Genomic DNA, 21,877 nt, shown 5'->3' on the forward strand with positions numbered 1-21,877 from the left:
ACCTTTGTCAGGCAGGGGGAAGGCCCATGCAGGGTCTGCAGCTCCAAGTTGGCTCTTCAGTTAGTGAAAATGCCATCGATGCCTGGGAGGTTCCAGTCTGCCCCATCCAGAACTGTGAGACACAGGAAGCTGCTTTCCCTCTGAGCAACAACCCAGGCAGTGACGGTGGGAATACTTTGAGACAGGGTCTCATGTAGCTAAGAATGACCTAGAACTTCTGATCCTCCTGCCTCTCTACTTTCCAAGTAGCCAATCCCAGTTCTGAACTCTGAAGGTATGATTTGGCAGCATTGCCAGGCAGTGGCGGCGCACGCCTTTGATCCTAGCACTTGAGAGACAGGGGCAGGTGGATCTGTGAGTTCGAGGCCAGCCTGGTCTACAGAGCAAGTTCCAGGATAGCCAGGGCTCCACAGAGAAACCATCTCGAAAAACCAAAACCAAACCAAACAAAAAAAGATTTGGCAGCATTAAACTCATCTACTTTATATTGGCCACCAAAACCTTTCTGGGTACCTCAGTGCTCTCAAACCTCTATGTGAGCCCAAAGGTCACAAAGCTGGCTCCTCAATCATTTGCCAACTGCCTGTAGTGTGTTCCTAGATCTCAGGTTTCCAAGCCAGCCCGGAAACCTGTGCAGTCGTGAGCAGAAGGAACACCCAGGAAGGATACCCACCCACCATGGGAACCAAGTAAGATGCATTCACCTTCCAAATCCAGGAAGCCAGTAGCCCACGTGGGAACAGGAAGTGCTCCCCACATCCCTGGCTTGTCTGTTTTCCCAAGCAGACAGAAGGCCAAGGTGCCTGCCCCTCGGCTGGGCAGAATGTGCCCCGGCTGGCTGACTCACAGGTGTGCTACTTTGATGACACATCAAGACCATTCAGTCACATTACTGTTTTGATCACTGGGTACCAAAAGATACAAGTGTAACCCAAGGCTGACTTCGTGAAAACCACTCCTGGCTGTGGCACTATTTTGGGGAGGTTGTGGAACCCTGAGGAGCTGGGGCCAAGCTAGCCGAAACATCTCATTAGCCATGAGCCTTTGAAAGGGATAGTTCTGCGCCATCTGTTTCTTGGCCAGCCAGCACGTGATCAGCCTTCATCTTCCAGGCCTACCACCCGCCAGAGACTGAGCATCCCTGGCCATGCCTCAAGTCCTCCGAAGCCATCAGAGTAAATCTTTCCTCCCTTGTTGGGCACTGTCATGTCTATCCTACTAACTTTCCAAAATATAGATCTTAGGGTTTCAGTTCTGTCTGCAAGTGTGTACTAGAGCCATTGTGGGGTGACACAGATCAGCAGGAACTGAGGGGACAATAAAACTCACATACACACATGAGAAAAGTGTTTTTTTTTTTTTTTTTTTGTGTGTGTGTGTGTTAATTTAATCATACAAATATTCATTTACATGGTAAGGAAAAACCTCATCTTCATCTCTTCCTAGGCACCACAAGGCTCCACCAGACACCCACCACTGTCCAGGTGGGAGAGGCAGCAGGCTGCCCCCACATTCACCCACAGAAACAAAGGATAACAGGGGCAAGGGTGGTGACAACACATTAGTCTGCATTTGTGAGCCCTGGCCACCCTCTCCTCCTTTCCTGCTGGGAGCTCAGGCTAAACTTGGGGGTCCTAACACTCATGCCTACTTCCCACCTTGGCCACCAGCTGTGTTGGTGACTGCCAGGCTTACAGTTACAGACGGTCTGTGCTGGGAGAGGAGGCTGCTTTTGTAGAAAAATGCCCCCAATTCAATTATCCCCATGGCAAAAAGAAAACAGGCATGCACACGTGCACACACCCCTACATACACCCGACTCCACACAGACTCTCCCCAAACCTGCAACCACCCACCTTCCCAGCTGGGCTCAAGCCCTTAACACCTGAGACTTGGTATCTGCTTCACCTCGTAGGTGCCAGACTGGGGTCCTGACAAAAGGTGGTCTAGTGCGTTGAAGGCTCCAAAGGGCTGCAGGAAGAGGGGACCCAGGAAGCCATGGGTCAAGGTTTGCACCTGCTTTGGCCTTCTGAATGAGCTACCTTTCAAGGACGCACAGACAGGACTTGTTTCTGGGAAGGAAGCCAGGGTACCTGAGCTGTTACATTTGCCAAATGAGGTTGCTACAAGTGGGAAGGGGCACAAGATGGGAGGGACACTCAGTGACAGTGGCCCATGAAGCCCCTGGTGGGGAACTGAGAAAGCACAGTACCTAGTAGGGGACAGATGGGGAAGCCAGTGAGGCAGGATTGAAGTCTCTCATGATTCCAAGGGCAGCTGAAGGCACGCTGCTCCAAGGCCAGGAAACAGGGACGATGGCTGGGCATGCATGTGCTCTAGGGTGGCAGTGTCCTCAGAGTCTGGCCCTAAGAAGACCTTCAGACAAAAGCCCCCTTAACTTGTGGCTTGGGCACCTGTTAGGGGCTGCCTCTGGCTCAAGGGTCCAAGTGTGCAGAGGAAGTAAGGGCACCAGAGAAGCTCCCATTTATTTAGCTCAAGACCCAGTTGTATTGCCATTCTCCATGGCCTTTCCCACCTGCTCCGGGGACTTCCCCAATGAAACAAAGCTTATTGTTGGTTGCTTTTTTGGGACATGGAAGGGTAAGGGGGGGAGGGGGTTCATACAAGCTTTTCTTCCACAATCAAGTGTTTAAAATCAACAGTCTCAGAAGAGAATGAGGAGGAACAAACACCACACACTTTTGGAACTCAAGCATCCAGAGACAGACAGACAGACAGGCAGACCTGCACCCACACCCAGGCTATCTCTTACAGCCACTCATACCCTGGTCTCCCTGCTCTGCTCACAACCCTGGAGCACAAGGGGGCTGGAGGCAGGCAGGGGACCTTCAGTCACACCAAATCCATATCCCCGGCTCTCAAGCCACTGACTTAGGGAAAGAGGGGTAAGAGGAGGGACTTGCATATATCTTGTATCTTTGGCAGACAGCTGTTCTAGCCTGGTTTAAGATTCCCATGGAGACATCCATATTTCAACCTGCTTGGAGTCCATGGGATACTAGTGGGCACTGCACCTGCCCAGGGAGCAAATGCTTGCACTGCAGCTGAGCCCACACTAAGCAGCCCCTGCTGGAGGAGTGGCCAGCAGTGGGGCTCCCAGCTGGCGCTGTGTCATTCTGTAACAGCTCTGGCTCCACTAATAGGTTGTGAGAATGCCACAAGGACACCGGTGTGTGTGTGGGGGGGCCACGGAGAGGAGCTGTGTGATAAGAGAAGCAGAGCACAGTTCCCACTTGCTGATGAGTTACAACCCTGTGTGCATGGAGCACATGTAACCACCACCGAGAGCCAAGGGAAGACGGGCCACTGCACGAAGGGCCCAGTATTGCGTGCTCACGGCCACACTCCTCCTGCCAAGGGAAACATGGGAGGAAGCGGTCCCAGATGTCACAAGTATGCAAACGGACACCTCTTGGACTGTCCTCCAGGCTTCTGCTGACCACACAGGAGAGTGCTGATACTACGAAGCCCCGGGGTTGACAGACATAAATGTCAAAGGTGTAAATCAACAAGAGACTGACTGAAAAGGGGGTAAGGTGATCACATTGGCAGATGCCATGAACAACAATTGAGGTCAGACTGTGCAGCCAGGTGGGGACACAGCACGAGCCCAGCAACACTGACTGGCAGAGTCCCCACACACGCCACGCCTGCCTTACCTCACTGTGAATGGCTTCCAGAGCAAGCACTGTTCTGTAGAGCACGCTGTCCCTTACTTAAAAAGAAACACCGGGAAGGGGGAAAAACTAACATGTGCTCAAAACTACAACCTCTCGGTAGGTAAAATAATTTTTGTTTAAAAAGATGGCTTATTTTCCCCCATTTTAAATTTCTTCCCCTTCCCGAGTGACCTAACAACTCATTAGACCGACGTCATCACCAAAACGCAAGGTGGCTGCGTGGACTTCTTCTCGGTAGCCTCCACACCATCCCTGCAGTTCTGCATTCACACGTGCATACTGAGTTCACTCAAAACCAGTCTTTCTTCCTCTTCTTCCGTGATTGGGGGTGGGTGGGGGTCTGAGGAGGGGTCCGTGCCATGTGGTCTGCAATCCAGAGGAACCCCTTGCCCTCTCCCCCCAAAGTCAGGCCTTCTGTCTTTTGTTAATTTTCCTTCTTGCTGACACCCGTTTAAGACTGGCCGAAGGGGTAAGGCCCGTGGAGCCCCTGGAAGAGAGTGAAGACAGTCAGTGATGAAGATGCCAGAGCTGCCTGACCAGCAAACCCAGCCCTAGTCACAGAGGTGTGAGGATCACTGTCCTCATCAGACCAAGGGTCAGGATGTGCTAAGTTTCCCACTAAATCCCATTAGCCTCAGAGAGGAGAGTGGGGAGAGATACGGCTCCCCCATGACAGGCAGTTCAGCTGATGCCCACTTTCTTCCAGTCAGGCTGCAAAATCTTCACACGTCCTTGACAACAGGTTCTCAAATCTCTCCACTGCAAGATGACAGATGCAGTGGACGATGACAAGTGCTGACAAACCTGAGCTGAATCCTGGAATCCCCATGGTGGAAGGAGAAAAGATTCCCACAGGCTGTCCTCAACTTTAGCATGCAAGCTGCGGCATATGCAAAACGAATACAATACAAGTTTAGCAGCTCTTGTCTACCTAGCACCAAGCACTATACATGGTACCAGACAGGGTTTCTCTGTGGCTTTGGAGCCTGTTCTGGAACTCACTCTGTAGACCAGGCTGGTCTCGAACTCACAGAAATCCACCTGCCTCTGCCTCCCGAGTGTTAGGGTTAAAGGTGTGTGACACCAACGCCTGGTGGAAGTTAACCTTATCAGGAGCATAGCACTGGTGTTTAGAATGACAGGATGCCACAAGTCTGCGGGCCCAATATGCAAATGAGGGCTGGCAGCCACAGCCAAAGCCCTTGGTGGCTCTGCCAAACATGAGCTCTCAGATTCCACCTTAAGGGCTTCAGTGGGAGGCTCCCATGCACCAGAAAGAACTGCTAGAGGTAAACCACCCTGACTCAGCACTTTCCAGCAACAGCTACTCACCCACAACAACCAAGAGAGGCAGCTCAGACTGGGAAACATACATCAACTACCTCCCCAGCCACCTCCACAGTGCATGCAGCCCTCCCAAGCCTGTGCTTGCCTGGGAATACTTACATAAGGGAGTATGTGACTTCTACACAGCCGACCCAAACCCCCGCCACCCTCATTTAAAAGAAGAGATCTATGCACCGGGCGGGGACAGGGATAAAGATGTGCACTCTTGAATTTCCACCTGGTGTGGGACCCTAAGACCAGCCAGCTTGAATCTAACGGCTTAATTTATGGTTCTCCTTGGTTCTCTAATAACTGAGGTTCCATGTCTTCTTGAAAGAAAAAGCCATGAAATTCTTTCAAATGAAGAGTAGCATTCTAAAAGAGCTGATGATTAATTGGTGCAGAAATGTGGCTTGAGGAACAAGGTCTTTTCCTTCCCCTAAGTTTTAACTACCATCACTTCAAGGAAGGAAGGAACCAGCTATGTAGGATTATGTGTGTCGTGAGCAGACCACAGAACACAGGGCACACTACATCAGCCGCAGAGGAAAAGACTACCAAAGGTTCCAAGAACAGTGTGTTGAGTGTCCTGTGGCAGGAGGCCAAATGGTTAGTGTCTTTCCTACCCCAGGCCTGGAGGAGACAATCCGGATGCAAGGCTCATCCACATTTCAGGTTCTGATGCAGCTCTGCAAGCCAGTGGAACAGGTTCTGGTGATCACCACCACTGATCCCATCCCCAAGCCTGGCCCAGAAGGGGTCTGTAGCAAGGCACTCCCTGCTGGCTTCTGGTGACACACCCCGTGTCTCACCAAATCTACCTAGACGGTCCAGAAGCCTTAGGGATGGATCCTTGTGTCTCCACCTCCCCAGCACCAGGACTCAGCACACCACAGCATCCAGCTTTTATGTGGGTGCCGGGAACATGGACTTAGTGCTGCACAACCCTGCGGCGTGCATTTCACCCAGCGAGCTGCCTCTTGAGCCCCAGCTTTTGTTTGTAGGAAGAACAGAAACCAGATCCCCCACCCACCACCATAGTAGCACATTGCTGGTAACAAGAAAAGAAACGATGTAGCAGCAGATGGTGCCCGAGAGCTCAGAATTCAACTCTGACCCAAACAAAAATTAATCCATCAGTAACCCATGAGGATCTATGACCCATCCAACTAAGGCTGCCAGGACACCAATTCAGCAACCTAGATTCCCACTGAATCTAGATCTAATGGCCAATCCATCCTAGAGATCACTCAGAACTCTCGGCAAGAAGCGGGTTTCTCCTTGCAGCTATCCCGGCAGAAGGAGCACTCAGGCCTGCAGTAGCTGAGAGGACTCTTCCCAACTCTGGACTCTTCCAAGGCTCTGGCAAGAACAGCTCTTAAGGTTGTGGGCAGCCGGAGCACACACTAGCCAGAGAGCAGGGATGAGGTGCTCCAGCCAGACTATGTGTCCCACATGGAACACAGCAGGTGGTTGAGGGGAGAGATCAGTTGTGTCCAGGTCCTTATCGCTCTGTCCAGAATCCAATGTTAAATACTGCAAGCCCCAAACTGGCTATTTTTTAAAAATGTATTTTATAATACTCATTCTTTCGTTTTGCAAGAACAATTTAAGATCTAGCATGTGTATGCTGAAGGGCAGCATGGAGACAATACTGCCCTGCAGGTGCTGCCCAGGCTCAGTCCTTGCTGGGGAAGACTTAGTACTTCCGTCCAAGTCTGCAAAGCAAACCCAACATCAAGTGTCTCTGACACAAGTCTTGGTGCAGACCCTGTGGAGCAGCAAGAGTCACAGCTCGTCTGTGAGCTTTTGTGAGGGGCCCCTGTAACCTACAGGAGCTCCTGAAATAGGGTGTCAGAAAACCAAATCCCAAACAAAAACCAAACCTTTCCCCAAAGGGAAGCACAGGGTATTCGAATATGAATCGCTCTGTGGAGAGTGTTTGGGAACCCCGCTATGCCCCAGGTTTTGGAATAACTGCACGCAGTGAGCTGGCTGAGGGATGAAACCCATTTATTTATGTCTTGTGTTTGGCTTACTCTTAAAGATGATTTTATGTAGCAGTCTGACATTAAACTTCTCCCTTGAGGAACCCTGTTGGGGTTCAGAAGTTTCCTATTTTGTATTTCTGGGTTAAAGATGCTTGAACTTATACTAACAGTCCCAGGAAAACGGTTTGAACATGTGGCCACACACTAGAACCAGCTTTACTTCTTGTCTCTCTCTGTTCAGTTCCCACAGCAGCCACACTGCACTCTGTGCAGGGCCGATCCACCAGTCGTTCACAGCCTGCACTAAGAATGAAGACAGGAACAGCTGTGCTGGGGACTCAGTTCTTGTCTTTTATCTGAGGAGGGGTCAAGAAACAGTCAGAATTCCTTTTAAAAAGGACATTTTACGGAGACTTGTTGGGATCAGTCCTTTCCCTCATATGAAAACTTGCTCAGATAAACCACCACAACACAGAGACTTTCAGACACCTGCCTTTATTTTGCTTTAGTTGTGATTTGGTTTAAATAAATAAAAAGCCCTCACCCTGGGCAGCCGTGGCTCACACCTTTAATCCCAGCACTCAGAAGGCAGAGGCATGCTGTCTATGAAGTGAGTTCCAGGGCAGCCAGGGCTGCACAAAGAAGACCTGTCTCAGGGAGGGAACCACACCAATTCATAAGTAGGAGTGTTAGCTGCACGCAGGAAGCACTAGCCCCCATGCATCAATGGCAACAGATAACACTACAAGGCCTTCTCCTCCATTTGCCTGCCCAGTGCTCCTTGTGTGTCATTTACATACACTGAAAGAGAAGGGTAAAAGGTTTCGCAGGAATAAGGGCTGTCCTGATCCTGAACTGCACATACAGGGTGTGCAGGAAGGACTGGCCATCCAGGGCCAGAGGCTGACCAGCATGATGGAATCTAAGACTCTCATCAACAAGAAATGGAATTACATGCTGGAGTTATATGGGCAAGGCAACCAGCAAGGTCAAAACACCCACGGCCACATCACTACAGTCTAGGTGAAGGTGCCACATCACTACAGTCCAGGCCACGGTCACCAGAAAGTGCCCCAAAGCTCAAAGATGTACCTATGTGCTAGCCAAGGTTAAGTGCAGGAAGCCTGCTTTTGGTGTGGACTGTGTCAGGGTGGCCTTCTGATCCTGTCAAAGGGCTTACAAGGTTAAGAGAGTGTTCTCTTTCCTGTCTTTCTTTCCCTCTTTCTTTTTGTTTTGTTTTTTTTTGAGACAGGATTTCTCTGGCTTTGGAGGCTGTCCTGGAACTCAGAAATCCACCTGCCTCTGCCTCCTGAGTGCTGGGATTAAAGGGGTGCACCACCAACGCCTGGCTGAGAGTGTTCTCTGTCTTTTAAAACCCTTGTAAAACCACTTTAAAAAAATTATTTTATGTGCATTGATTTGGATTTTGGATCCCGTGGAACTGGAGTTATAGACGGTTGTAAGCCGTCATATGGGTGCTGGAATTGAACACTGGTCCTCTGGAAGAACAATCAGTGCTCTTAATCATTGAGCCATCTCTCAAGCTGTAAAACCACTTAACTAACTTCTGCTGCCACCAAGGAACCTGTCTGTCCACCTACCCATCCAACCTTTCCATGTCTACCCCAGCCTATCTGACCTGTCACCCCCCAGTCATTCAGCATTTTCACCCACACACCTATCTTCTCTCCTCTGCTTATCCCAGTTCCCATGACCAACAACAGCTGCCAGGCTTCAACCTTCCCGATCTAATTAAGAAAGTTACCATGAGCAGTCAGATGCAAACACAACTGCAGCTTCAGCACCGTCTGAGGGCCAGGGTTAGGGTCAGTTAGTAGAGGACTTTCGAAGCCTATATAAAGCCTATAGAAACCCTACTTCCTGCCCCCATCACTAAATTATGGTCCTCAAGACCTCAGCTAACTGTGAGTATGCTGAAGTCCAGATGAGATGCTGGGGAACAGCTCTGCTTGGCCATCTCCTAGGGTAAGAAGGAAGGAAGGAAGTCAATTGGGAGAGGCGTTCATCAGAGTCTGGCCATGCAGACACTGGCACCACACTCAGAGTTCCAACCACCACCGAGCCTTAGCTTGCTTCCTCTAGAGCTCAGGTCCCTCTGATGGCTGTCAACTACAGGTCCCTACAAGCCCTCAAGCCCTCCATCATAACTGAGAGGAGAAAGTACGTTGTTGGTTAAATCTTGTTGTTACCAAGCACTTTGGGAACTGCTTTGCTGGTGTTGTTTCCCATTAAAGTGACCCTCCTTTGACAGATCTCAAAGATCTCTGGGGATTCCGCTCACTCTTTTAAAGCATGCCTCACTCACCAGAGCTGGGGGGCTGACCAATGTCTCTAGGCGTTCTTACAAGTAGTTTTCCTTCTAACTCATCATCCACCAAGACACCACTTTCTTTTTATAGCCCGGGTTGTCCTCAAACTCACAGAGATCCGCCTGCCTCTGCCTCTCAAGTGCCGGGATTAAAGGTGTGAGCCACCACTGCCCAGCAGGACATCACTTTCTTCACTACTATCAACCTTAAGGGTCTCTCTTCCCTAATACCTATGAGCATTTAAATGTCAGCTGGCGGGAGGGGGTGAGGAGAGCTGGGGCAATGGTTAGAAGCACTTGCTACTCTTCCAGAATAACCAAACTTGGTTCCCAGAATCAAATGTAGATAGGGCTGCTTATAACTCCAGCATGTGTGCCTGTGCTGGGCATGGGGATGACTACCTCTAATTGTAGCACAGAGACAGATTTCTGTTAGTTCTAGGACAACCTTCGTGTGGTGGTTTGAAAGAAAATAGCTCCCACAAGGAGTGGGCTCTACAAGGAGACATGACTTTGTTAAGTGTGTCAATGGGGGCAGGAGGCGGGCTCTGAGGTCTCCTATGCTCAAGCTATGTGCAGTGACACAGTTTACTTCCTGTTGTCTTCAGATGAAGATGTAGAACTCTTAGCTTCTTTTCCAGCACCATGTCTGCCTGCATGCCACCATGCTTCCTGTCATGATGATAATGGACTAAACCTCTGTGTAAGCCACCCCAACTGAATGTTTTCCTTGTAAGAGTTGCCATGGAGCCGGGCGTTGGTGGCTCGGGAGGCAGAGGCAGGTGGATCTCTGTGTCTACAGAGCGAGTGCCAGGATAGGCTCCAAAGTTACACAGAGAAACCCTGTCTCGACACACACACACACACACACACACACACACACACACACACACACACACACACACACACACACACACACACACACGAGTTGCCATGGTCATGGTGTCTCTTCACAGCAACAGAAAACTGTAACTAAGACCTATCCACTAAGAAACTGCATCTCACCCATCACCACCCACTACCCACCAAGAAAAGCCGAATGGAGTGCAAACACATTCTATCCTTGTATTCAGGAGACTGAAGCAGAAGAATCAGGCTAGCATGGGTTACCTATAGCAACAAACAAAATTTTTAAAATCTCAGTGGGCAAAGGCCTTACCACCAAGCTTGACATTCAATTTGCAAGTCACGCTGACTTTCACATGAGCCACAGCATGCATGTCACATTCACATACAAATAAACAAATGAAAGGAAGGGGCTGGAGAGATGGCTCAGCAGTTAAGAATGTTTCCTTCTCTTCCAGAGCACCAGTGTTCACTCCTAGAATCCTCATCAGGCAGCTCACAGCTGCCTGTAACTCAAGTTCCCGAGGATGAAATGCCTTCTCATGTGTGGGCACCTGCACACGCATGAGACACACACACATACACACCAAAAATGAGTAGACTTTCAAAAACTTATTGTAGAGAAAACCAAAGCTCCCCAAATCCCATTTCCTCTTTTCTGGCTCACGTCCCTTCCACTGGCCAGGCACACCTGTAATCAACCAGCATCTTTGGAGATCAGGACCAATGACCAACATCAATAGGATTTGTGTAAGGCAGAAGATGGCCTCTGCACCTGGACTCATTCTCACACTTCATGCAGCCTTGTTAGAGAACAGTCAGAGCGGACTGTGCTACAGGGAATCAGTGTTGAAAGTTCAGCATCTATACCAACAGATTCTCAGCCATGGGTCACTTTTGTTCACTGACAGAACCCCATCAGAAATTAAAATTTTGAATGCAGAGGAGTTGTAAAGTGACCAATGTGAGACGACTGGCATTTCGGTTACAGCGCTACCTAGCCTCAGCAGCCTGAAACAATGCCCAGAGCCCCAAGCACTCACAAAGGATCTGGGCACCGTTGACACTGTGGAGGTACAAAGGAGAGTTCCTGGACATACTTCTCAGCTTCAGTCAATCAGCAATGCTACATAACAAAAGACATTTTCTAAGGCCCACTCTGTTTGCTTAAATTATTTTAAAATGCACACACAGCCCATGCCAATGCAAACACCGGCAGAGCTGAGAGGCCTTTACTGGCTCTTTTGAGTTTTCAGGAGATGCAGTCATTGTAACAGCATCAAACTCAGAATCTGTCAAATGCTTGCTGGTACAGAATGTGCTAGGCTGCCAGAGCAGGGGTGGGTCCCTTGCTGCCCTGTCTTGCTTCCTCCTTGGCCACAGGTTCTGTACCTCCCACAGGTTGAGTGAGGGAGTCTCTACACTGGACACAGGTGCACAGACTGCCTGAAGAGGACAACCGATTCTGTTCCCCAGCAGCCTCCATCACATCGTCATCTACAATGCTGAACTCCAATTGGGTTCTGGCCATGGCCGAATGTGGAAGTGTGGCAAGCAGTGGTAACTACCACATTACCTCCTTTAACTATGGAGTCCTAGAGTAGCATGTTTTAGGAAAGAGCACTAAGGGGCAGAGAGCTGGTTCTGCTGTTAAGTGTACTTGTTGCTTGAGGAGGAACCAAGCTCGATTTGTAGCACATACCTGGAGGCTCACAACCATCTCTAATCCCAGTGCCAGGGGATCCAGTGCTCTCTCTCTGACCTCTTCAGGCATCAGGCAGACATATGGTTCACAGAATTAAAACATTCATGCTTATAAAATAATAAAATAAATCAAAAAGAAATGTTAGGAGAGGAAAGAAATATAAAGCTCACTAAGAACAGAAGGGAGGGGGCCAGGCATCAGTCACAGACCTTTAATCGCAGCTTAGGTAGACGGAGCTGTCAGAGTTAGAGGACAGCCTAGAATATATTAAAAGTTCCAGGCCAGTCAGACTACACAGTGAAACCTTGTTTCCAACAAAAAAGTCAGGTATGGTGGGCCACTTTTAAAGCCTCAGTGGCCTAGATAGACAACAGCTGAGCCCAGGAGGTCAGGTGCTTACAGACCATCACACACAAGTGACAATCAACACTAAACCAAGAGTAAGTGGACAGCTGGGAGGAAAAGCATGCCCAAGCCCCTGGGTTCAAGGACCTGAACCACAAAGAAAGCAGGAAGAACTTGAGCAGCCATGCTCTGGACACGTGAGAGCTGAGTTTAGTGCTGGACCTTCTCTCTACCCAACCGGAGATTTTGTCCTCAGAGACATTGGTGCTGTTCTTATAGCTCATCGGCTAGAAGATGGAAATCCCTGTGACAAGACGACACCATCCATGTGGCAGGACACCCAGAGGTACAGCCCCGCCCCCATACTCCTCTCAAACTCTAAAATGAGGCAGCCTGCGCCTTGATTTGGGTGTTTACAGAGATCTTCAGCTCCTGACCCCAGTCCAGCTCCATCACAGCCCTGTCTTCAGTATTGTCCACTCTACCCTTCTAAAGCTCTACCATTCGTCACTCCTCTCTCATCCCTCTAGGTAGCAGCAGACCCTTGAGGGTCCTTGTAGCTCCTCTGGGATACTCCAGCTGCTGTGTCACACCTGCCTCTACTGTGTCCTGTATTCACTCCATACAGGACAGGGTAAACACATCACTCCAGGTTCTAAACCCTTGGATGGCTCTTTCCCTCAGAACAAAAGCTTCACAGGGGTCCCCCAAGCCCCAAGGGTGTGATTTCTGCCTTCTGATTTCACATGTGCTCACCCCTCACTCCCCTGTAGCACCCACCTTGATCTCATTCTTTGAACCCACCAGGTACATTCCTACCTGGGACTTGGAATGGTTGTGCCTATGCCTAATTATGTTTTTGCAGAATGGGACCAGCTGCTCTCCTCACTCTAAAACATTACTACATTCAGGGAAACTGAAAACCATAGAGACTGGATCTTCTGAAGGACCATCAAGGAATGTAGGACAATTTCTTCTGCTACTTAGAGAAGTATAGGCATTTCTGTCACAAGAATAGAAACTTCAATACCAACAAAATCTGAACCCAGGAGATCAGGGAGGTAGGATCCTCTTGGAAGACAGACAGAAAGCTTGCCAGGAGGAGGTGTTCAGCAGGGCAGGGGAAGGAGCAGGGGCTGCCTGGCCCCTCATCTGAAGTGCAGCTGGGGAGCTGGAATGGGACTTCATGCGCCTTGTGAACTGTCACACTGGACAAGAGATGCAGAGGTGCCCTCCAGCACCTCATGGAACCATCAGCCCAGCTACCGACAGTTGTCACCCTTGGTCACGCTGCTGATGCTGGTCCTAATTTAACTGAGACCTGGACCTCCCCCAGCCACTCCTTGCTATCACATTAGATTTTCTCTCTTTTTGAGATAAGATCTCTCTCTCTAGCCCTGGCTGGCCTTGAACTTGCTATGTAGAGTCTTCAGAGTGCTGGGATAAAAGTGTACATCATTACTCCAGGCTTACTAAGTTAAATCTATGGCCACTTTAAAGCAGGTAAGAAGACCCAGAAGGCATTGCATCTTTAGCCCATAGAGTAAAAGATGAGCTTTTTCCAGGATGGAGAGTGCCACTCAGCAGTAGAGCACTGGCCTACTCGGCATGCAGCCCCACAAGAGGGAAGTCAGATGTGGTGCACATGCCTGCAGTCCCAGATTCAGGAAGGTAGATAGACCCTGCTTCAAAAACAACCCAAAAAACAAACCCCCACAAACAAACAAGGTTTATTTTACCCCAGTCCTTCCAGCACTCTGATCTGAGAGAAACTCACGTCTTTTATGATTTAGTCAACAAGACAGCCACAGGGCAGGGGTAAACCAGATGGCTCATCAGGTGAGGGTGCCTACTGTCTGACCTGACAGCTTCAGTGTGATTCTGGGGCCCAAAAGGCTGAAGACAGAACAACTCTGGAAGGTTGACCTCTGACCTCCAGACAAGCACCATGGTGCACAAGCCCTCGTGTACGTGTGTACACACACACATACATTCAAAAACACAGGACAGAGATGGGAATGTGGGCAGAAAGGGCAGATGGCACTTGACAGAAGCTGCGGCTAAGTAGAGGCAGGGGCTGACCTCCACACGAAGATAAACCATGTGTTCTCCTTCTGAACCAGGGCTTGGTGGAGTAATGACTGTGGCTCAGGCTGTGGTGCAGTTCAAGGTAGAAGCACATGACAAATAGCAGCCTGCTTTTTCCAAGGGCCAGTACAAGATACTCTTCGTCCCTGGGCTCCGCCTACCTGGTGCAAAGGCTCTACCGCAGAGTGGTGGACAACTGCTGCCCACAGCCCACCTTTATTCCCACCTGTCTCGAGTCACTACTGTGTCTTACCTTCTGGAATGCCACAGAGAGCCAGAGACAATAGGTCTACTCCCTCCCTCTTTCCACTAACCAACTGCCCACACAGAGGTTCCTTGGCCCTAGAGCTGAATCACAGTGGGAGAACGCACTGTCCAGAGGGTGACTCCCTGGAATGCAGGCTCTGCTGCTTTCACAGTCAAAGGGTCACTGACACAGCTCTCATCCTCAGCAGTACATGGGACAAATCAGCCACAGCTCATCTGACAATGAGGCCAGTCAACTCCCAACAAAGGCAAGGACCCAGCTTTAAGAATCTTTGGAGCAGGTCGGCCTGCACTTCCTGCTGATTCCCTCCGAAGCTCTCCCAGGGAGGGGGCCAGACTTTGTGAGCTGTGGGATGCAGCTCAGGCACACATTCTCTCACTTTGGGTATAGGTCTTAAGACTGTTCACAGCAGCCAGGGAAGGTCTCCAGGGTGTCCAGTTCCCAACACTGATAGATATGCAATTGGGCTGACATAATCACCCAGTGTTCACGAGGCAGGGGCCTCCAGAGATCTTTGTACTTTGGCATCCCAACTTTAACAAGTTTAACTCTGCCACAGAGGCGGCAGGAAAGCATCTGCATCGAGCGTACATGAGCTTCCAAGAGCATCCTGTTCTTCCCCAGCCTCCATGGCTGGTGGGAATTTCCCTGGGTAATTCCACTGTCTTGCCACTTCAGTGATTCCAACAGCAGCCCATTGGGCGCACTGAAGATGGTACAGGTGTACTGCAGACACTTCCCTACTCCAGGGTCCCAGAACCTCTTTCTCCCTTTCTGCTCATCTACTATAAACACTACATGGTTTGTGTGTCAGGCTACTTTTCATTAGAATGTCACAGGTCAACATTGCCTATTTCCTGCCTCGATGGTCACTTCAATTCATGCTGGCCCTCAACACAGTTTATTCAGACAAAATAGGAACCAGGGGACGCAAGCACCAACCTAGAGGCAGAGACTTGTCAGTCATGCGGCACCTACACTGGGGTCCTAGCTCTGTTTCCTGCTGGCTGTGAGACACTGGGGAAGGCATGCAGCCCCTCAGAACTTTGTTTCTTCACTTACAGGCAAAGTAACCAATAGCATGGTTGGGCTCTTAAGAACAACTCAAAAATAGCCTCCTCACTTGGCCAAGTCTACTTCAAGAACCAGCCAATTCTGTGTTCTCAAGTCAAATATAAATGCTTATTTACACACCTATGCTTTATTTATTTAATTTTGTGTGTATGTATGTACATGTGAGTGTTCATATGTGTACGTGAGTATAATGTCCGTGCTGTGTACGTGTGTATAAGTGTCCTAGGAGGGTGTTGGATCCCCTAGAATTGGAGGTATAGGGTGGTGTGAGTTGCTCAATACAGAGTCCTCTACAAGAGTGGGAAATGCTTCTAACTTGAGTCATCTTCTCCAGTCCCCTTACCTATGCTTTCCATACCTTTGATACTAGTACTTGGGAGGCAGAGGCAGAGGCAGAGGCAGGCGCAGGTGGAGGCGGAGGCAGATCTACAGAGGCCAGCCTGGTCTACAGAGTGAGTTCCAGGATAGTTAGGGCTACACAGAGAAATCACGTCTTGAAAAATGAACAATAAAAATAAAAAATTAGCAAAGTAAAAGAAAAATTGCATGGTATACATGTGGAGGCCAGGGAATGGTGTGGAAGTTGGTTTTATCCTCCTATTATGTGGGTCCTGGGAGGGAACTCACTTGTCAGGCCATACGCATGCTTTTTAAGTCTCATCACTAGACAGAGGTCTACTTGTGTCCATTTTAGTTTCTCACATATGCACACTCGTCTAAGTGTCTATCTTTATTTTTATGGAAGGTGTTTTGTCTGTAAGCCATGTGCATGCAGGGCCTACAGAGCTGGCCACAAGAGGGAATCAGATCTCCAGGGACTGGAGATAAGGATGGCTGTGGGCTGCTATGTGGTTGCTGAGAATTGAACCTGGTCCTCTGGAAGAGCTCTTCAGCCCCTTAGTATCAATATTCTCAAAGCCATTGTTTCACACAACCTTCCTCAAAGGGACACACTGGGGGCAACTGAACCTGCCTCCCTTGCCCACACCTCAGCACCTGAAGCACTGGACACCACTGTCATGTGCATCCAGTGTTTCCTAGCCTTCCCTGCCTTCACCCCTACTTCACCAACTCCTATGGCAAATACTTGCATCCCCACTGTGAATTCCACAACTGACTCATCCGCTGACAAATTCAACCCTGACTCTTGACTTGCTCTTTCCCCCCACTGTGTTCCTCAGGGCTCCAACTGTACAGCCAACTGTCTTACACAGAAAACCTAGCCAGAAGCTTCCTATTGTTTCCTGAGTAAAATGTTGCTTGGATTAAAAAAAAAAAAAGAGAGAGAGAGAAAAAAAAAAAAAAAAAAAAAAAAAAAGACAACAGCAGATGAGATGCCCCAATTTCTCATAAGATTCAAATTCATGTTATTTGTCTATTCTCTACCCAAGTCCTCCTGGATACAATCTCTACTGTTTAATATATTTATTCAGTGTGTGTATGACACAGCACACATGTCAAAGACAGCTGCAGTTTCTCCTTCCACTGTGTGGGTCTCGGGTTTATCAGGGTCTTCACTCACCGAGTCATCTCACTAGCTGAGAAATTGCTTTTATTTATATTAAAAAAAAAAAAAAAGGTTTATGTGTAAGCCAGGCATGCTAATGCAAGCCTTTAATCCCAGCACTCAGGAGGCAAAGGCAGACGGATCTCTGTGAGTTTGAGGCCAGCCTGGTGTACACAGTGAGTTCCAGGACAGCTAGAGCTACACTGAGAAATCTTGTCTCGATAAACCATGTGGGTGCTGGGTCCTCTGCAAGCGCAGCCAGTACTCTTAATGACTGAGCCATCTCTTCAGCCCTGAAAAGTTACTTTTAAATTAGTGGGGGGGATAGTATAAGCCCATCAATTTAATACATTCAATTTAATGTGATAAGTGCTGAGCCATTGTCCAGCACTTAAAAAGCAGCAGGGCCTAGGGGGAACCTTAGGCTGGCAGAAGACTCTTGCTCTGTCTTGTGAATGTGTGAATAACCACTGAACTGGTTAGGAAGCACCAGTCTCTGTAGAAGAAGATGGTCCAGAGCTAGAAATGCCTTTAGTGCCTTAGCCAGGAACACCTGAGAGCAATCACGCTCAGTAGCAGGCCCAGCTGGGTAAATAGCATCCTGTCCTGAAGACAACCGAGAGCCTGAGCTACTCTGCCAACTTCCATCTCCCCACTAACCCCAGCTGCACCATTTCCACTATAACCAGGTACACTGGCCAGGGATAGCTGCTCTACCTGACATAATGGGCACACTCTGGAGGGGTCTAATTTAAGGGAAAAAAGGACAATATTTTCTGTTTAGGGTGTATCTCAGTTGGTAAGGTGCTTGCCCAGTGTGCAGGAGGCTATCTGTCCCCAGCACAGCATGAAAGGAGGCTTGGTGGCTGTCTGTGAGCTCAGCATCTGTAGAAGGTCAAGACCATCCTCCACAACTATATTGCAAGTCTGAGGCTGATCTAGGCTATGAGACCCTGTCTCAAAATAAAAATGAAAATTCATTTGAATATTAAGATGTGGAGTCTTGGCTAGCTTCCTTGAACCAGGCCTGGAACCCCAATACTTGGGAGGCATAGACAGGAGAATCCTGCCCCTAAAAAACAAAATGGAATCTTTCCTTAATGCAGGCAAATCATTGGCTACTTTTCTTATATCCTAGACAGCTAACGTGGCTGCCCAAGTCTCTGCAATGACTACCCTATCAATCAACAAGTCCATTCTGCATCCTCCCGAGTGAACAAAGCTACCCCTATGAGACTGACTACACAGCACCACTCTTACAGCAGGCTACCCTGACTGCCAACACACAAGTACACTTTAAACCCCAAGGTTGAATGCCAACATGCAGTACAGATGGACTTGGGACAGTACTGTACACAAAGGCTCTAGCAGTCATGGGAGGGGAGCACACACGTGGCTGAGCCATGACAACAACCCTAGCTGTGGATTCAGACCAAACCATTGAAACTGGCTAGAGAGAAACACAGCAACTCAAACACCTAGAAGTGTCTGTCGACAACCAGAATATCTGAAACTGCAGTCAATGCCCTTTATTTATCTCTCATACGTGCAAAGTCAAAATGTCACTCTAAGCCACTCTAGGTTGCAGAGAAGGAAGTCATGAGCCACAGCAAACAGAAAAGACATCATCAGCAAGAGGATATGTGACACACACATTAGTCAAAGCCAACAACATTTTAGGATAAAATAATTGAGCCTGGCTTTTTACTCAGGGGGGAAACACCAGCCTAACCGAAAAAACATGGCAGGAGCCCGTTGCAGAGGGTGCTGCGATGACGCTAAGCTCAGTACACGCCTGCCCGGAAAGTATGGCTAATGATATTTTGACAGTTTTAAAAATAATAAAGGTAAAGAGTCTCGGTTTTCAACACCCAAATGACAGCAGACAGAAGTAAATTACGCAAGTGGATGAAGCAGCAGCCACAGGACACGCAGGGAGGGAGAAGGCTTTTGTGTCGATGCTATTGACAGCCACGTTTGCTCTGGGCAGTGGTGGTCTAGCATTCTAGGTTTGCCACGAAGGAGCATCACGGATCCCAAGGCCCACCACCTGCCCCTTCTCCGAGGGCACCTACCTTACTGTAAGTCACTACTGATAAGTTGTTTGCGTGACTGCTGGGGGACAGATTTACAGAGTTCTGTGACAGTCTATCCTGATCTTGCTCGGTTTGGTCAGGAGCAGGAGCCCATGTATTTTTGCTGATCGAGTCGAACCCGGAACCCCCAGGGTCTTTTAAGTTGTTTTCATCTGATTGTCGGTTCTTTTGGGGAGAGGCAAACGGGTTGAAGTTTCCTTCTACCTTGCGATGTGGCTGTGTGTTGAATTCCGTTTCAAAGGATGACAGCTGTTGCGTTACTCCTAAAAGTCCACCCACCTCCACACTGAGAATCACCCAGATGACATCTGAAACAAAAAGGCAGCTCATATCAATTCCAGGCATACCCTTGGCCCAGGGTAACCACCACCGAAAACCCAAACCACTGGGGAAATCATTCTCCACAGTCAGTTCTTTGAAAGCTGCCCAGATGTATGCATGGCATATGCTTCTCAGCCTTCAATAAAGTCAAGGGAAAGCTCTGGTACAGTTCTGTGCTGGGACCCACAAAGCTGCAAGGGAAGCTTCGCAGTTGAGGGAGATATCTGGAAATCATTACCCAGAGAGCAAGCAGAAACAGAGTGCTCCAGTTCACAGAATGCTCTTTGTGGCTTCACTTCACATGTGCTTAACTGAAAATACCAGGAAGACTGAATTCTTTTTTTTTTTTTTTTTTTTTTTTTTTAATCCTGGCACTCATTCTGGAGACCAGGCTGGCCTCGAACTCAGAGATCGCCTGCCTCTGCCTCCCAAGTGCCGGGATTAAAGGTGTGCACCACCAACGCCCGGCAGAAGACAGAATTCTGAAAGCTAAAATTTCTTACTTTTTGTTATGAATAGAACTGCAACTTACTTAACCTTACCCAACTTGGGAGACAATTAAGAATGACCAAAAAGAGAAGCTACAGAAAAAGGCATTGTCAACAATTAAATTAGGGCATCCATAAAAAGCCGCACTAACTAGACACGGGATAGCATGCTTTCTAGCAAGTACACTGACGGTTCAGATCAGCCTAGTTTTCCAGGGTAACCCAAACCATTGCCAGCTCTGTTCTGTAATGTAGGAAGACCTGATTACACTAACCCTTTAAGTAATTTCTTTTATATCTGTGTACCACGTGTGCGCAGTGCCCTCAGAGGCCAGAAGAGGGTGCTGGATTCCCTGGAACTGGAGTTGTAGACAGTTGTGAGCTGTGGGTTCTGGGAATCCAACCGGTTTCCTCTTCAAGCAGCTAATGTTCTTAACCACTATGCCATATCTCCAGCCCTTAAGTTCTTTTTTTTTTTTTTAGAAAAAATGTACAGGCAGGACACAGTGGTGGATGCCTTTAATCACAGGCCAGTGAGACTACATGGTGAAAACCTGAACCTTAGCAGATCAATACCAGAAGATGCCTGTCACAGTTCCTTTTCTGACTTCTTCACTGTCAACACTAAGGAATCAAACACAAAGTATGGGAGCTGTCCCCTTTGGTGCTGATAACAAAGGTGAAAACAACACCACTCCCACACGGCTGCTGAAAAGCTATGGAAAGCAATCCCACGTTACAGTTCAGCTAAGCAGAACGTAGGACAGGGAGGCACTGAGGCCCATCCCCAAGTTTTCACTGGGGTCCCATGAGAAGAGTATCTTACAGTGCCATGGAGCCACACTGCTATGCCCATTTAGTTTAATGGTTTGGGAGCTGTACTGAGACCTGGCCAGTTAGGAGCTGGGCATAGGAAGCAGAGCTGCAGCGACACCTGCTGATCATGTCTGGAATTGGCTTTTACTGAGAAAAGCCACATCCACCAACCATACACACTAGCAAAACTCCAATTCAAAACAGTATCCCATGCAAATAATCCAGACACACAAAGACACTGCACGTCTCAGGCTTTTAATTCTAGTATTTAGGAGGCAGATGCAGGCAGGTCTCCGGGAGTTTGAGGCCAGTCTGGTCTACATATTGAGTTTCATGACAGCCAGTGCTATGTAGAGATCCTGTCTCAAAACAAAAGCAACAACAAATTATATGCCCCCATGCTAACTACTACCATAAAATGTGTTTCTGAGATAGGGGGTCTCACTATGTATACCCTGACCGGGGTCAAATTCATGTCAATTCTCTTAGTCTCCTCCCCAGGAGGCTGAGCAACTATGTTCAATTATGACATCTTGGATAAGGCATGCCACTTTAAGGTCAGAAGACTTGAGTTCTAGACTGACTTAATCTCATACCGCAGTAAGATATGAGCCTTAGGCAAGATCAAGTTGGCAGTAGGCTCTGAGGGAGTCACTCCACCCCTTCCTACGCTAGCGTTCTAGCTAAAGTGAATGTGTCCTGCCTGTGTGGAGTGTGTGACGGCCAGAGAGTGACACCAGGTATCCTTTACCACCCAAAGATCAGTTTCAGACTACAAACTGCTCAGGACAAATTCAAAGCAGTAGCTGAGATGGTTCAGCCTCACAGACTACTCCAGCCAGGACCTCAGGTAAGCCCTGCACTTTCCCATCACTCAGACACCGGACAGAAAATGATACAGCTAGCTCTCCCAGGGCTTTAAACTTATCCAAATTTTGTCAGGGTCCACTAAAGATGCCGTTGCCCCCAGACAGCA

The 21,877-nt window shown here is 48.7% G+C and overlaps 1 protein-coding gene across 2 annotated transcripts in view; it reads right to left on the reverse strand.

The window, feature by feature from the left end:
* Positions 1-4,023: 4,023 nt before the first annotated feature.
* The window catches only part of Ilrun (inflammation and lipid regulator with UBA-like and NBR1-like domains), a 60,391-nt gene continuing 42,537 nt past the window's right edge, over positions 4,024-21,877 (reverse strand). For both annotated transcript variants that reach the window (XM_027389015.2, XM_027389014.2), the window contains 2 exons: positions 19,256-19,584; positions 4,024-4,188 (listed from right to left, as the gene is read on the reverse strand). In XM_027389015.2, coding sequence (XP_027244816.1) covers positions 4,153-4,188; positions 19,256-19,584 — 365 coding nt within the window. In that variant the 3' untranslated portion in view covers positions 4,024-4,152. The remainder of the gene's footprint in view (positions 4,189-19,255; positions 19,585-21,877) is intronic.

This window comes from Cricetulus griseus (assembly GCF_003668045.3).
Source record: "Cricetulus griseus strain 17A/GY chromosome 1 unlocalized genomic scaffold, alternate assembly CriGri-PICRH-1.0 chr1_0, whole genome shotgun sequence".
Classification (NCBI taxonomy): Eukaryota; Metazoa; Chordata; class Mammalia; order Rodentia; family Cricetidae; genus Cricetulus; species Cricetulus griseus.